The sequence below is a fragment of the Gallus gallus genome, chromosome 10 (assembly GCF_016699485.2).
Source record: "Gallus gallus isolate bGalGal1 chromosome 10, bGalGal1.mat.broiler.GRCg7b, whole genome shotgun sequence".
NCBI classification, from domain to species: domain Eukaryota; kingdom Metazoa; phylum Chordata; class Aves; order Galliformes; family Phasianidae; genus Gallus; species Gallus gallus.
The window spans coordinates 13,893,039-13,907,164 of NC_052541.1; the positions used below are offsets into that span (position 1 = coordinate 13,893,039).

At 44.1% G+C, this 14,126-nt stretch overlaps 1 protein-coding gene across 3 annotated transcripts in view; it reads right to left on the reverse strand.

Moving 5' to 3' along the window:
* AGBL1 (ATP/GTP binding protein like 1) overlaps positions 1 to 14,126 on the reverse strand; it is a 325,974-nt gene that overhangs the window by 256,514 nt on the left and 55,334 nt on the right. Inside the window, exons 1-2 of one of the 3 annotated variants that reach the window (XM_425080.7) lie at positions 10,457 to 10,500; positions 10,044 to 10,178 (exon numbers count right to left, since the gene is read on the reverse strand). The exons of the other annotated variants lie outside the window; for them this stretch is intronic. Coding sequence (XP_425080.5) covers positions 10,044 to 10,094 — 51 coding nt within the window. The 5' untranslated portion in view covers positions 10,095 to 10,178; positions 10,457 to 10,500. Of the gene's footprint in view, positions 1 to 10,043; positions 10,179 to 10,456; positions 10,501 to 14,126 lie in introns of those variants that run through there. 3 annotated transcript variants of the gene reach the window in all.

Consider the following 14,126-nt stretch of genomic DNA (forward strand, 5'->3'; position numbering starts at 1 on the left):
GATTTTAACAGCAACCTCTAAAAAAGCAAAGCCTTCAGCTCTCTACCAACTTTTTAAAAGCTCTGACAGGATACACCATTCTCCATTCAGAAATTAAAAATACTATTATCTTCAGCCCATATCCCGTCTAAGTCATCCAGAAAAGGCAAGCCAACACCACCACATTAAAGGCAGGCATGTCTGGGACTTTCTTCAGCTCTTGTTACTTCTGTTCTGCGGCAGAAAAGCACTTGCAAAGTAAGTGTCGGCCAGTCAAGCTAACAGGCATTTTGTTAGCTCAGTGAATGACCTCACTGCTGCGTTTGTACTCTAAGAAAAAGTGACAGGAAATAAATCTAAAAATACAACCTCAGTGTCCTGTCTGAGACAGGATCTGCTGTCTGAGAGTACGGTGAATTATGCTGGGAATACCCAGTAGGAAGTTTGGTGCATGCCAGAGTCTAACCTGATACTTTTATCCAACACCACCACAATGTAGTTGTGTCCTTTTGTCTGAGCATGATTTCAAGGAGACCATTGGTAGAACAGAGCACCATAAGCTTTGTGAGGACACTGAAGGAGAACTCAGCTAGGAAGTTTTCCAGACACTTAGATAACCATCTCTTAGATAAAGCTCTCCAAAATTTTCAGTGAGATACAGCTTCAGCTATGGGAACTTTTGAAAAAAAACCACTAATAAGCATGGGTTTCATCTTAGATGAGAATTATTTTAATGCATCTCTACTTCCAGCTCTCCCCTTGAAATCCTTGTGCATTATGGGGAGATCAGACGACCTAAGTCCTATTGGAAGAGAATCTTGACGAAAATCACAGCCAGGCACACAATCTCTTTTTCATTTGCCATCTTAAGCTCTCTCCCCTTGTTATGGGATGCTAACATGGGGCAAGGGACCATTCAAATGCAGGAGAACTGCCCAAAGAGAAGACCAGAAAGAAAAGGACAAAAATCAGGGCAATACCTCTGCTGGCCTCTACCCTCTCAGAAATCATGAGGACGGTGCTAGTTTATTCCTAGAAAAACAGAGGGTTGAAAGAGGCAGTTCAGTTTGTTCCTCTGACTTCATCAGATCTGTATTTTAATCACAGGGAAAGGTCAGGTGGACCATTCTCCCTCTCCTCCTTTGCAGCATAGACAGGTGGACGTTCCCTTTGCCAAGTGAACTGATTATGCTTTCCCTCCTCGTTACGTTCCTGCTTGTCAGGTTAATCCTGAATGAAATGGAGAACCAGCTTCATCTTCCCTGCTATCTTCCACTTTGACCTTCCAGAAGAAATCCCACAAAAATAAGAGGATGGTAGAGGACCCATCTGCATTGAGTTGATTCTACCCATTGCACGAGCGTCATCTGCTCATTGAGTAAGTTGTTTTTCCCTTTAATTTGGGAAACAACATGAACGAACACCCTCAGCACTCAGATTTGACACATGAAGTTTGGTACTATTTAGCAATCAAATGAAGAAATCAGGAGGCACAAATATTAAATGAATTTGATAGAATTTTTAGCAGTGCTGAGAATAAAGCCCAGGAGTCTTGTTTTGGCCATCAATACTCCACCATTCTGCATGTTGAAAGGGAGGAAATAGGTAGAATAGCGAGGAGGAGCACATGGATCAGCAGGAAAGAATTCATCTCCATTTACTGTAGGGATCAAATTCCCATTGGGAAACCTCTGCTTGTAAATTACACCAACAATTAATGCACACAAAAGACTTCCCAGTGGTGGATTGCAGTAAAATGCAATGCTGTGGTGCTTCCGTGTCTCTAGCATCAGAAAAAAAAACATGCTCTGCCTTCAAGCATCCCTTGTTGAAAGGTGGAAGAAAGCCAAGAACTCCTTGGTAGTTTAGTTATTTCTCATACAGGACTCTTCTGTGTCAGAATTACTCAGTTTTCAAAAAAAGACCATAACAGTTTTGCTGTTCTCATTAATTCCAACTCAACCTACAACACCTTTAAAGAAAAAGCCGTGTTCTTCCCAGAGAAGTAATCACGAAGAAAAAAAAAATGACAGCCTTGCTCTCCAAATCCCCTAAAGGAAGGAAGTTTCACTTTGCCCAGGGAATTTCTTGTTGAGCAGATGTTATTCTGTCAATCAATACCCAGTGCAAAACATTCATTCTCTTCTGCGTAGCTTAGTACTGCCTGTGGGCAGAAGGGTCTCTATTATATTATCTTTGTCCTCTCCAGGAGACATGAAACAAATGACAAATTCTTGACTTCAAAAACCTTAATTTCTTTATAATATGGCAGGTCTCCATTCAGTAAAACAGAGGCCCTAACAGTGCAACAGATCAGCAGGAAATACTGAGTCATGGATGTGAATTCGTTGTGTCTTCACTGATTCATATTCTTGCTTTAATATGAGCTTTAAATTAACTGCCTTTTTGGAAATTAAACTGTCTTTTGTAAAATAATAGCACATTCATTCCTTCTGATGCACAGCTTCCAGGACTGTAGGCACTGAGAACCCACTCATGTCAACTGCGCTGGACATTCATGCCTTGAGCTGTACACAAACAAACTGTATAGCTTCTTTCTAACACTCAGTCCCCACTTTCTGCATCAAACTTGATTTTGTCAGTGGGGAGTAGAAGGACAGAATGGCAAGATTGCCTTGAACCGTCTGGGTATCCCTGTAGAAGTTTGTAGATCCCTCTCAAGGACTGCATCCCACCACTTTCCAGTCTCATTCTGGCCCCAGTCTCCTTCAGCAGCCCAAACAGCCTGTTCTGATCAAGAATCAAAGTCCCTTCCCCATGGAGAGGAATGGTGAGCTCAGCACGCAGAATGGCTTCAGCTTGCGGAGCAGCGCTTGTGTCCTATAGCGCATCAGGCTCTGTAGGCCGACAGGTGCAAACAGACTATCCATGAGACAAGTGCTTATTAACAGAACAGAGAAAGGCAGCGGGGAATTATCTTACATCCAGGTCTGGTGAGAAGAATGTAGTCATGGAGCTGAAGTCCGGCATAGCACAATAGCAAGTGTGGGTGATTAGCGTGTTTGCACATGGGGGATTTGCAAAGATAGGAAAACTTGAGGCTCTCAGGTCTCCATACATCAATCCTAACACACACCCACAGCAAAGGGTCACCTCCCCTTCCCCCCCTGGAGCATGGCTAACTTCATAAGGAGTGAGTGACATGCATCACCTCAGTTCTGTACTTTCCTTGGGCTCCTTGGAGAAAAAAAAAGCAGCTTTTATTTCCTCTTCCCCCAGAAGCACAAATTCTCCTTCTGATTTTCTCATGAGTGTAGTGAAGATATGCACTGTGCTACCTATCCTGACACACACAGGAGTGATCTCACAAAAGCAGTGCCCCTGTGACAGGGACATCCTCACGGGGCAATTTTCAGCCCTGCTATCCCAGAACGAGCAGCACAAAATCCACCCCCATCTCTTGAATTCCTGGAAGTGTTGTACTCCTGTTAATACACATCCATGAAACTGCAGGTGTTACACGATGCTGCTGAAGTTAACCAATATCAGCCCATCCATTTTTCAATACAACCTTCTCGCGCTCTCTGCTAAGTGTAATGTAATAAACTGTCATTCAGAGATGCCCACAAATGCATTTTCTACCACAGACATATTTTCCCATTACAGATAAAGCCAAGAGGACTGCTCCGATGCATTGGAGAGAAAAAGTGCGTGAAAAGGATTGCTAAATCATTACAGCACAATGTAGCATAATACACTGGAAATAAGATTATGCTATATAAAGAAACATAAGCAAGATCTATTCAAACAAACATCTCTCTGTATGAAAACAACTCTTTTCATGTATTTCACAGAGGGAAACTATTGAAGCCCAAGAGAAGGTGAAGGTGGAAATTTTCCATTGACACAAAAATATTGACGTAGTATATTAATATGAGGCACACAAAACAGCCATGGAAGCACAGTAACCATCAACAACATTCGTGACTTACAAACAGAGAATCAAATGATTTGAATATTTTTAAAGCTATGTGAAAGCTAAGTATGTTTTAAACAAATTCATTTACCTTCTTACATAATGGAGTTTAATGTGCGTGTGCCCATAACGCTGCAGTTGTCCAAAAAACATACAATATAAAGCTGCTCACTGTGGTATAGCATACCATTATATTACATATAAACAGCCTGACCACTGGTGCAAAGTCAGGTTGAGAAGCACTGCTTTTAAACTGCTCGTGTCTTCTCATTTGGCCCCCTGGCATTCTTTATTTTATTTATTATTACACAATAACTTGTTTTATTTCACACAACCCCTGCTCCTAGATGAGCAGTGCATACTTCCCTGACAATCACCCCGTATAGCTTTTTTGTTCTCATCATTTAACACGTAGTTCAGTGCATTATTTATCACGCTCAACCCAAGCCCCATACTGAAACAGAATTATTGATTCACTTTTCTTTTAAATCATGTTTTCAGCAAAACTTCTCTCCCCCCTTCCCCCCCAAATATTAATTGCCTGATCTTCTCTAACACCAATGGGAGGCACAGTGGGATTATTAGCAATTTAACACATGATTAAGCCAGATGCATTGGGATGTAACCCATTTCTCCAGCCCTGCATTCAAGTGATTTAGTGACAAAACTATCCGACCACATTTGCATTTCTGCAGCAAGAGAGCCAGGGGGTCTCCAGGAAAGGACAGACTGAAGCTGACTTTCCTTCCTTAGCATAGAAAGTTCTGTTCAGATTTCTGAGGCCAGAATACAATGCGCTTTCCTGCTCATCCCAGCTGTAGCTATTGGTGCTCTGCTCAGCCTCTGGGTAGATTTTGCACCTTAAGGTCCTAAATTCTCATTAACGCAGTCACAGGGAACTCCAAAGAGCTCAACTGAAGGCATTGTCAGAGGAGCTGGCAGCATGCTCAGAGAAACAGCTGCAGCCAGCCTGAGGACAGAGCAAAAGCCTGGTCTGAGCTCAGCTGGTGGAAGGGTATCAGCAGAACCCAAAACGTGCCTCAGCTGCCTCTGAGGGCTTTCAGTGTTCTGCACTGAATCACAAGAATGCCAAATGCTGATATCTCTTCCATGGCCTTGCAGGAATTTGGGGTTGATGCCCAGATGTTGGCCTCCTTTCTCTTTTGATGGTGCAAGGGCTCCTCCTGCTTAGCAGTGCCCCATGGTGGCGAGCCAGGAAGATCTCTGAATTACCTTTAGGTTCTCCTTAAACAGGGAGAATGGGATAGCTTAGGCAAAAAGAACAAGCAGTGACCCTGAAAGTTGGGATGCTGGCCTGGAGTATCTCTATAAAATTGCCTTCAGAAGAGTATTTCTTCTTTAAAAAAGAAAATGAGCACACGCAATCTATGTCCTCATGAAAAAGCAATAGCAGATAACCAGTTTTCAATTACCTCCCCCCAAAAAGGGGGATGCTCACAATGTAGTTAAAGAAAAAAGGATTTGCTTACCCATGCCAAGGAGGAGGGCTCACCAATTACTTCAAAAAGAGGGACCAGCAAGTAGAAACCCTTCCCTCGTGACAGCCAGCCCTTAAATGAGGCTTAGGGAGGGGTGGAACCAGGAACTGCTTTCACCTGTGCTCCCAGGGCTGGCTGTGTCCCTTCACCTGGTGCTCAATCATTGGTTCAGGATGTGACTTAGCAATTCCCATACAATGTTGCTGTGGCATTAGAGACAGGAGAGTAGACAGAGCATCCAGTGCTTCCCTATGATGGATTTTCCCTGGAACACCATAAGCAAGTGTCTCATTGACCTAACTGCACTGATTTTGCTGCTCCAAAGCTAGAATATTTTTTGTAAGGAATAGGAGAACACTAAATCCACTGCTGTTTACTTTAGGTATAACAATCTCAATAAAACACAGTTAATGAACCACATGAAAATGACCATCTGGTTTTGAGCTGAGTTTTCTTCCCTGTAAGGGTATTCCACTAACCCCTGCGTGCCAAGCTGCTTCCCAAAAATACGGAACCAAACTCCAAGCTCTCCCACCTCCTGTGCAAAGCAGCAGGCATCCTGCTTGCTGAGAAGTTCTTGGTATTTTACATCCATTTTGCTCAGTCCCGGGAATCTCAACTGCTCTGCTGACAGTATAAGTACAAGGATGCAGAGGAGACAAAAGCATTTTACAAAATGCATTTATATTCATTGTCACTGGAGCAGCACAGATATCTTCCCACTTGACTTTAGGATAACAATAGAACTGCCTTGTCAGCCAGCCAGCAAAACAGCTCGGGAGAAGCAGCGCAATGGAACACAGAGGTTCAAGTTAGCAAACAGTGAATCCTGTATCTCTTCCCTGCTGGGCACCACAGTCATTCAGACAGGAATCCCTTTACACAGATCACATCCTCGTGGATACATAAGATTTTCACCTCTTTCCTTTTGAACCATAACATTCGGAAACCTTTGCAGTCCAGCACAGTAGGGTTCAGTATGAGCCAAAGATCTGCCAACAGCCCCAAGGGTTGCCAGCTTAGTGGAATATGCACGCAGACAGTGTGGCTTTGGGAAGCATGTGAACACCATGCTGAGAGCCAACAGGAAATCTGGGACTCCTCAGGCAACACAGTGCACACTGCCATGGAATAAGGAGATGTTCTCAGGGGTAACCAAGGCAGGCTCATATCTGAGCCTGGCAAGCAAGGAAGAGAGCAGGGGGAAAGCAGGGGAAGAATAAAAATGTTGCTAATTTATCAAGCATCTGGAGGATGGAGTGAGATGAAGCTGGGATAACCAGCAGTATGAACATGGATGCTCTAAAATCACAAATCATCCAACAATCTGGGACACAACAAAAGATGCTGCATTTTCTATTGCTCTACTTAGCTACTGATAGTTATTTTTTTTAATCAATGCCCACATACCTCCTCTAGGCATTAAAATAAATAGGGGATCTAAACCCAAATCTGTCTGGGATTTAGTTTTAAGGAGTCTGCCTGAAAAACATCAGTTTCTCCCCTGAACATAAGCTGTACGTGGAGATGATGCTGATTGCTGGCATGGTTTGACTGGAGAGTAGAGTAAAGAGTAGTAACCAGCCCAGTCTTGGTGTAGGTACTGTACTGGCTAAGAAAGACAGAGCAGAGCTGGATGCAAAGACATTACTGTAATGCAGAGATGGGAACAGAACAGTATGGGAGATGAATGGGAGGTGATAATTGTAGGAGCACGTGGGACAGGGAGAGTCAAGAAGAGAGAGCAAAGAAGAAAGTACAAGGGTTAAAAGCAAAATAAGAAATAAGAGAAAAATCCTAATGGTTTGGCACTGCAATACTGATACAAAGCCTGGGAGACAGGGAGAAGTTTTTCTTGAATCTGAAACTCACATTTGAAAGCTGTACCTTGTAAGCAATGAAGCACTTCTTACCTAGGGATCTGAAATGTCATGTCTTCCCTGCAGTGACATTTCAGTGACAAAATGCAGCCGCGCTTTAAAAGCAGCTTTTGCTTTTCACCTTGTCACTTTTCAGAACATCTGTAACGAGTCGTGCTTCCATGAGTTTCTGCTGTCACTGGAGGATCACGCTCCCTTTTTGCCTCTGTTAACATTTCTGAAGAACTCAAAAAACCAAATGTGTTTCTTTCTTTGACTGGAGCAGGAATTCTGTGACAAAGTGCACAATGTTTGAGTTTTGGTCTGCATGAGACCGTCCTTACCAAAGCCAGGTTGTGAGACCCGGAGTCTGTGCCAGGAGGACATAAGCTGGACTGCTCTCTCAGCTGAAGGTGATAGAGCACTTCTTAGGTGGGTACATTCTTCAGATTGGGAATAATAATCCACACCAGTACTTGGAAGTAAGATAGAAAACTAGTTGTCAGTGGGTGACTGAAGGGATGAGGCTGGTTTTGTTCTGAGGTCCGTAAAGAGCAGCTTGGTGGGTGAATGTTCCCTCATGCTTCAGCTGAAAGCTTTCTGTATACAAAGGAGACTTACGTGATAAAACAAAGGGAAAATACACAGTAGTACTGTTCTGCAGAACAGCCTGCTGTACTCAGCAGATATGTTCTTCATGCCCAATAAAATAATATGAACTAGCACTGGAAATTTGTCAGGACACAAAAACAAAGCGACTGTGTTTTGGACAGCTGTTGGGAGAAAATAAAAAGCGTGGAGAGATTATATCAGCAAATGCAAATGTCAACAGAAGTCATTATTTCCCAGGCCAGTGCTTCCAGACTGTGACTAGCACAGGTCCTTTTTATCTGAGTCTGTGTACCTGGGAGAGATGATGGCGTTGGAAAGACACACTGATAACGTTTTGACCGAAGGTAAGAGGGAAGGAGAGGAATCAGAACAAATCAGAGTAAAGCCCTTTGCTCTTCTTTAAGTGAATATGAATTTTTTGGAAGAAAGCTTGCTGTACTGAGGTTAGGTTTTGTAACACTGTGGTCGAATGCTCGACATTGCACTTTTGCCAACACCCTTGCAGTTTTGCCAATTCTTTCACTTGCAGTGGTTCTAGATATTCTTCATCCTCTTCCATGTAGCTTTGTTAATGAATCACGTATCTTATTTTAAACTACAGATCCCAATTTATTCCTGCACCTTGTCCCTTTCTGTCCCCAGATTATGCAAAGAGCACCAGGACTGTTAGCGTTAGAAAGTATAAGGAGAAACAGGAGATGTACACTCAGTTCTCAGTTATCCAAAGTAACAGACTGTAACCTGGATGTGGCAAAAACACCATCTAGTGCAAAACATGCATTACATATGCTGAAAAAGCAACAGGGGCAGGCAAGTTACACTGCCAGAAAAAGAACAGTAAACAACTTTCTTGTGTGCCCATTCTTCTGCAGAACTCATCGCCACAGGGCGCCATGGAGGGTAAACCAGGGTTTGGCAGTGTTATGAGAAACAAAAGTTGTTGACAGTTACATCAGCTTGGATAAAGATGTCAAGGCTGATCACCGCATGCAGCTATGGTTTTGAAGCCAATTGCGTACCATGGGGTTTTACGACCTTCTATACACATTTCTGACGGGTCACAAAAACCTTCAGAAACACAGGGCTGAGGGACACGAGCTCTTGGGCTGACCCAGGAGGGAAGTCTGTTTCATACAACGCGCTCCTTATTTCCTGCTCCTGTGCCTGCAGCAGTGCAAGGTTTTGGCGATGCATGAAGCCGTCAGAGGATGCTGCTGCCCCAGATGCAGAGACCCTACAGCACACACTGCCCCAAACTCCTGTCCCTGTGGGGCTCTGACCCAGATCAGGGCACCTTGGAAAGGCAGACAACTAGAATTTCACCATAAACGTCTAAAAGCTGTTTTTTGTACAAGCAGCTTGTCTTGGCAAAGCAATTCCCACCCACCACTCATGACATAACGGTATCTCATGAATGCACAGGTTCCTTTCCAAAACACGCATCTCGTTTCATAGGGTGGCTCATGTCTTCTCTCCTGTGAGACCACAAGGAGCACATCCACGCTGGAGGAAAAGAGAACCAAGGGATACCCTACAGACAAAGGAAGAAATACTTTTATCCAACAAGTGTGATCCTGGAGCGGAACATTTCCCTCCCCTCTGCTCCTTGGGGACATTTGCTGAGCACTCAGCATCTCACCAAGCCCAACCTCGGGAGGTTTTGCCGCTTTCCTGAGAGTGCTTTGGGGTCTTGGTAAAGTAAGTTTGACAGGGAGGAACTTGCAGCCTCCGGGCAGATCTGTTTACTCATTCTCCACGGTGCTCAGAGCAGTGCTGCACGCTGCTGCAGCTTGCCTCGCTCGCAGACTGACAGTGCTGTCAGGTCCCATTCATCACAAAGCTGCCGATTCCTCACACCTCTCTCACTCCCCTGCTGCACACAGCAAGACTGCAGAAGCCGAGGCACTGCCTGCAGACAGGGCTCAGTGATTGATGCATAGCAGTAATTGCCAGCGTTCGTCTTCGGATAGTGAAACTTCATTTCATAAAGGTGTTTTAGGGTGGGAGGTGCAGGTCAGGACTCCTGCGTGCTGATGCTTTTAGAGACAAGCCAGCAGGGAGCTCCTAAGAACAAACTCAGCCCAACAAGTCGCTGCTGGTGAACTAAAGAGGAAAACAAGCCCAAGCACCTCTCTCATTAGTTCAAGCTGTTCTTACCTGGAGGGTGGAGAGAAGGACTTGCAAGCCACTGGCTTCTTGTTCTGCCATGCTGCTCCCCACTCACAATCTCTCTCTCTAGCAGCAGACAATGCAGCCAGAAAGCAAAGCTGCCAACTTGCCTGGCTGCTGCCCCTGTGCCGTTTAAGAAACGAAGAAGCTAAACACAGATCCCCAGACACACGCACACTGCTACCACCAATAATCACAGCAATGCAACTCTAGACCTCAGCAGGAGAGATAAATGTACCCCCTCCCGCCGAGCTCTCCCACTGTGACGAGAAGATTAATCCCTATATAAAGAATCCTGGGGATTAAGTAAAGTGCTCAGTAAAGGTCTGGGTGCTTGGTGTGCGGCAGGGGGAGTGTGGGGAGGGTGGCAATAGCAACAAGAAAGCAGAAGAGCTACAAACCTCAAAGAAAGCCAGCGAGAAGGGAGGGAGCACACTGGCTGCCTGACAGGCATTCCCAGCTGACCTGCTGATCCGTTCCAGACCCTGCGTGGATTTGGCTCTGCTTGACTCTGCTCCAGTGAAACTGGAGACACGGAGAAGGCAGAGCGAGCGAGAGAGATGTCCTCAGTCTTAACGAGCGCTGACAACGAACGGAAGATACACCCAGCATGAGGGACAGGTGGAGTGGCATCACTGAGGCTCACGGACGGCTTTGGGCTTCCAGCTGCGATGCTTCTCTGCAGTTGCAACCATGAAGGCCATGGACAGTGCCCCAAAGCAGTAACAGGGCAGGGAATGCATGCAGAAGGCACTGTGCAGCTGCATGGCAAAGCCCGGGGAAGGAAAGCACTTCCATCCTGCGCAGCCTCTCTTCCCCTGCAAAGTGCAATTCTGGGTGAAAGTTTGTTCCAAGGGCCACTATAGTGATTCACATGTACCTCTTCACGTATGTAAGTACTGTAGCTCAGAGCAGAGTTTGTTCCCTGGTGCATGAACCACGCTGGAGTACAGCTGTAGTTGAAGCTTGGATTCCTAGGAGGGCACAGAGTCCACATTTAGCTTCAGCTGGATGGTATCAAAGGGCTTGGTAAGCAGGAAGGAGCAGGTAAGAAAGATGAGTGGAGGGCTAGGTGAAGTTTTTCCAGGGATGCCTTTTCAATGTGAAAATGTCACAACACAAACAAAACATTTTTTTTTTCAGGGATGCAGAAATTTCAGCTCAGCTTTCTTACTGCAGGGATGGTATCACTTGAGGGAGATTGGTAGACTGACAGTGGAGATAATTACTTGATATGCAGGATATGACTGTTGGGTCTTGTCTTTCCAGTTTGGGAACACTGTTTTCAGCCTTTTACATTTCAGATAAGTGCTTTATTCTGGCGTGGGTCTCTTTAGTCCTTCCAGTAAGAGCTTTTCCTCTTTAAATGAATAATTAGAGATTGCTGATGAAGTAACATCTGCCTAGGTCTCTAGGCACAAGACAAATGCTTACAGAACTCAGTACTGCAAAGCAACATGGTAGATGGTCAATGTGTGCACACAATTCTTTGCTGATCTTAACAAAGCAATCACAGACTGGAGCTAAAGCCCTGATCTCCTAAGGAGCAGTAAAATGAAGAATAAACCACTCCACTCTTGGCCAGGGACTATTTTCATGTGATTATCCTTACACCCTGCAGAACCTCTATTGACCAAGTGTTCTAGGCAGATGCTCAGATAAATACTCTCCAGCTCAGTCCGGCAATGTGTGAACAAGTGACACAAGCATGACATTCCTTGGTTTCTGTGTCTGCCAGCAGGATCCCAGGACATCACCACCAAGTTATAAAATTAACCAGATTAAAATACCTGTGCATAATTATGGAATCACAGCAGTCCATTCATGGAGAATGTTATAAGGACTGTTGATTGATGGACAAGATGCTCTACAGGCAATCAGGCAAAGTAAGAGGAGAAGTCATATAGCCTCATTTCCCATGCAAATTGAGTTTCAGAGATTTCAGTTTTCTAAATGAAAAGACTGATTTCAACAACAACAGCAAAAGATGTTGCACTCCATGAAATACCATGCGTTAGATAGAGAGATGGCATTCTACCCGAAGAACACTGAATTTTCACCAGCCTTTGCAGGCATACTGCTTTCAACATGCCGAAGAGTTAAATGCAGAATGACACTATCCTTTTCTTGTGTCTCAGGCCATCTTACCTCACTGGCCCCCTGTCTCTGGAAATACACTGAAAACCTACCTTAAGTTAAACTGAAGGAGTTTGGCTGGGCTCTATGGGTCCTAAAAGTTGAGAGCTTAGGTAGTACACAGAGGGATGAAATAGTACAGTTGAGTGTAGCAACTGTGAAACACAGATGGCCTTAATGGAGAAAATGTTCTAATATTAGAAGGGTGTTAAGTTTGGTAGAAAGAGGTGCAGGAAGTAAGAGCATGCTGTGCACCACACTCTCCAGATCCATCTGTCCCTTGCAAAAAGATTAATCCTAGAGGCAAGGGAAATATCCAATGCCAATCTTAAAGTCTTTACAAGAGTTAACACACTTGACAAGTGACATTGAAGCAAGGCTTGAGGGTTTCTTTCACATCAGCAGGACTCAATAAAATCTAATAACAGACCATTATGTAAAGAGGATAGAGAACCAAGGGAGTACAGGAACAATGTCCTCAAATGGTCTCCGAAGGAGGACAGTAGGTAATGGGTTTTATGAGCAGAGCCAGCACACTGTGTCTTACACAAATTAATGCACTGACAGAAAATTATATCAGAGACAATTAGAAGCTGTTTAAAGGAGCTCTTCCACACTGTTGCTTCATTCTCTTTCTTGTGACAATTGTATCTGTCACTAGAGCTGTGTAGAACTATTAATTCCCACTGTGTGAATGTTCAGAAGGCAGTGAAAGATGATGGATGTAAACAAACCACAGTCACAGCAGCCTGGATGTCATGGATCCCCTTTCCTACCATATCACACCTCCAGATCTCCCATCCTCTAGTAATTAACACATGGTGATCACCTCCCCCTGTTGCATCATAAGATGCTAGATGAGCAGTAAGCTTGCTGCCCCACCTTGAACACAATGCTGTCCCCTGTTATCAGATCCCATTTTCCATAAGCCCTTACCACAGCTCAATCATTTGGCTCTGTTTTACTATGTGAAGAAGCTTTAGAAACAATTGCAAACATTTCACCCACGTATGTCGATGCAAGAGAAAAACAATACCAACAGCAAAGCTTGGGGAAAAAACATGTCTTCTGTTCTTTAGAGTTTGGGGATAGTTAACTTAGTTGTGCCCAGAGACTACAGGAAAGCATCATACAACGCAAAGCTCGAGAACTTGCATTTGAATTTGCAGGGAGATTAACAAATAGAAATGCTAATGAAAGACCCCGAAAGTGACAGTGATGTTTACAGCAACATAAGTTGTACTTCAAAAACCCTTTGAAACCAAATTCAAAGCAAAAAAGCTCAAAGGTCTCTAATTATTCACCATCATTCATAGCCATTTCTTCCAGATTTTTGTAGAATTTCCAAATCTGTTGTTTGTTTCTAAGAATAGGAGGTCCCCTAACTCAATACTCTAAGGCTGAATAAGTTAGGAAGCCTACACAGAGATAAATACCAGGGGTAAAGCATCAACATTCTCCCATCTATTCATATTACGCTGTCAATCCAGCTTGAAGATTAGCTTGTTAAAGTTTATGTGGATGCCACTGTTGTTTCCCCTGTGCCCTTAGGTTTATGTGATCCTTAAACAAAATGGAAATTAAACTCATGACTGCAGCTTCCTACCGGTGGCAGAGTTAATGTTCTTGTGGGGAGGACAGAGGGCATAATAAGCTCAAAGGCAGGACCCCTGGGCTCTCTGCAGTTGCTGTACAAGCTCCAGCCTGTAATTTTCTTTTCTTGTGCCCAGGGTGAAGACACAGAAGCAAGTCAAAGATGTCACCTGATCTCCAGCAAATATGCGCTCACGCTTTTAGCCCATAGCAAAGGCAAGATAATTCAGGATGATTTTACCTGTATTAAAAGAGCACTCAGTCCAATTATTCCATTTTATGAGCATATGCAGAAGTTATTAACGTGGATCAGCTGGCACTACGTAGTATTCTAACCACAGA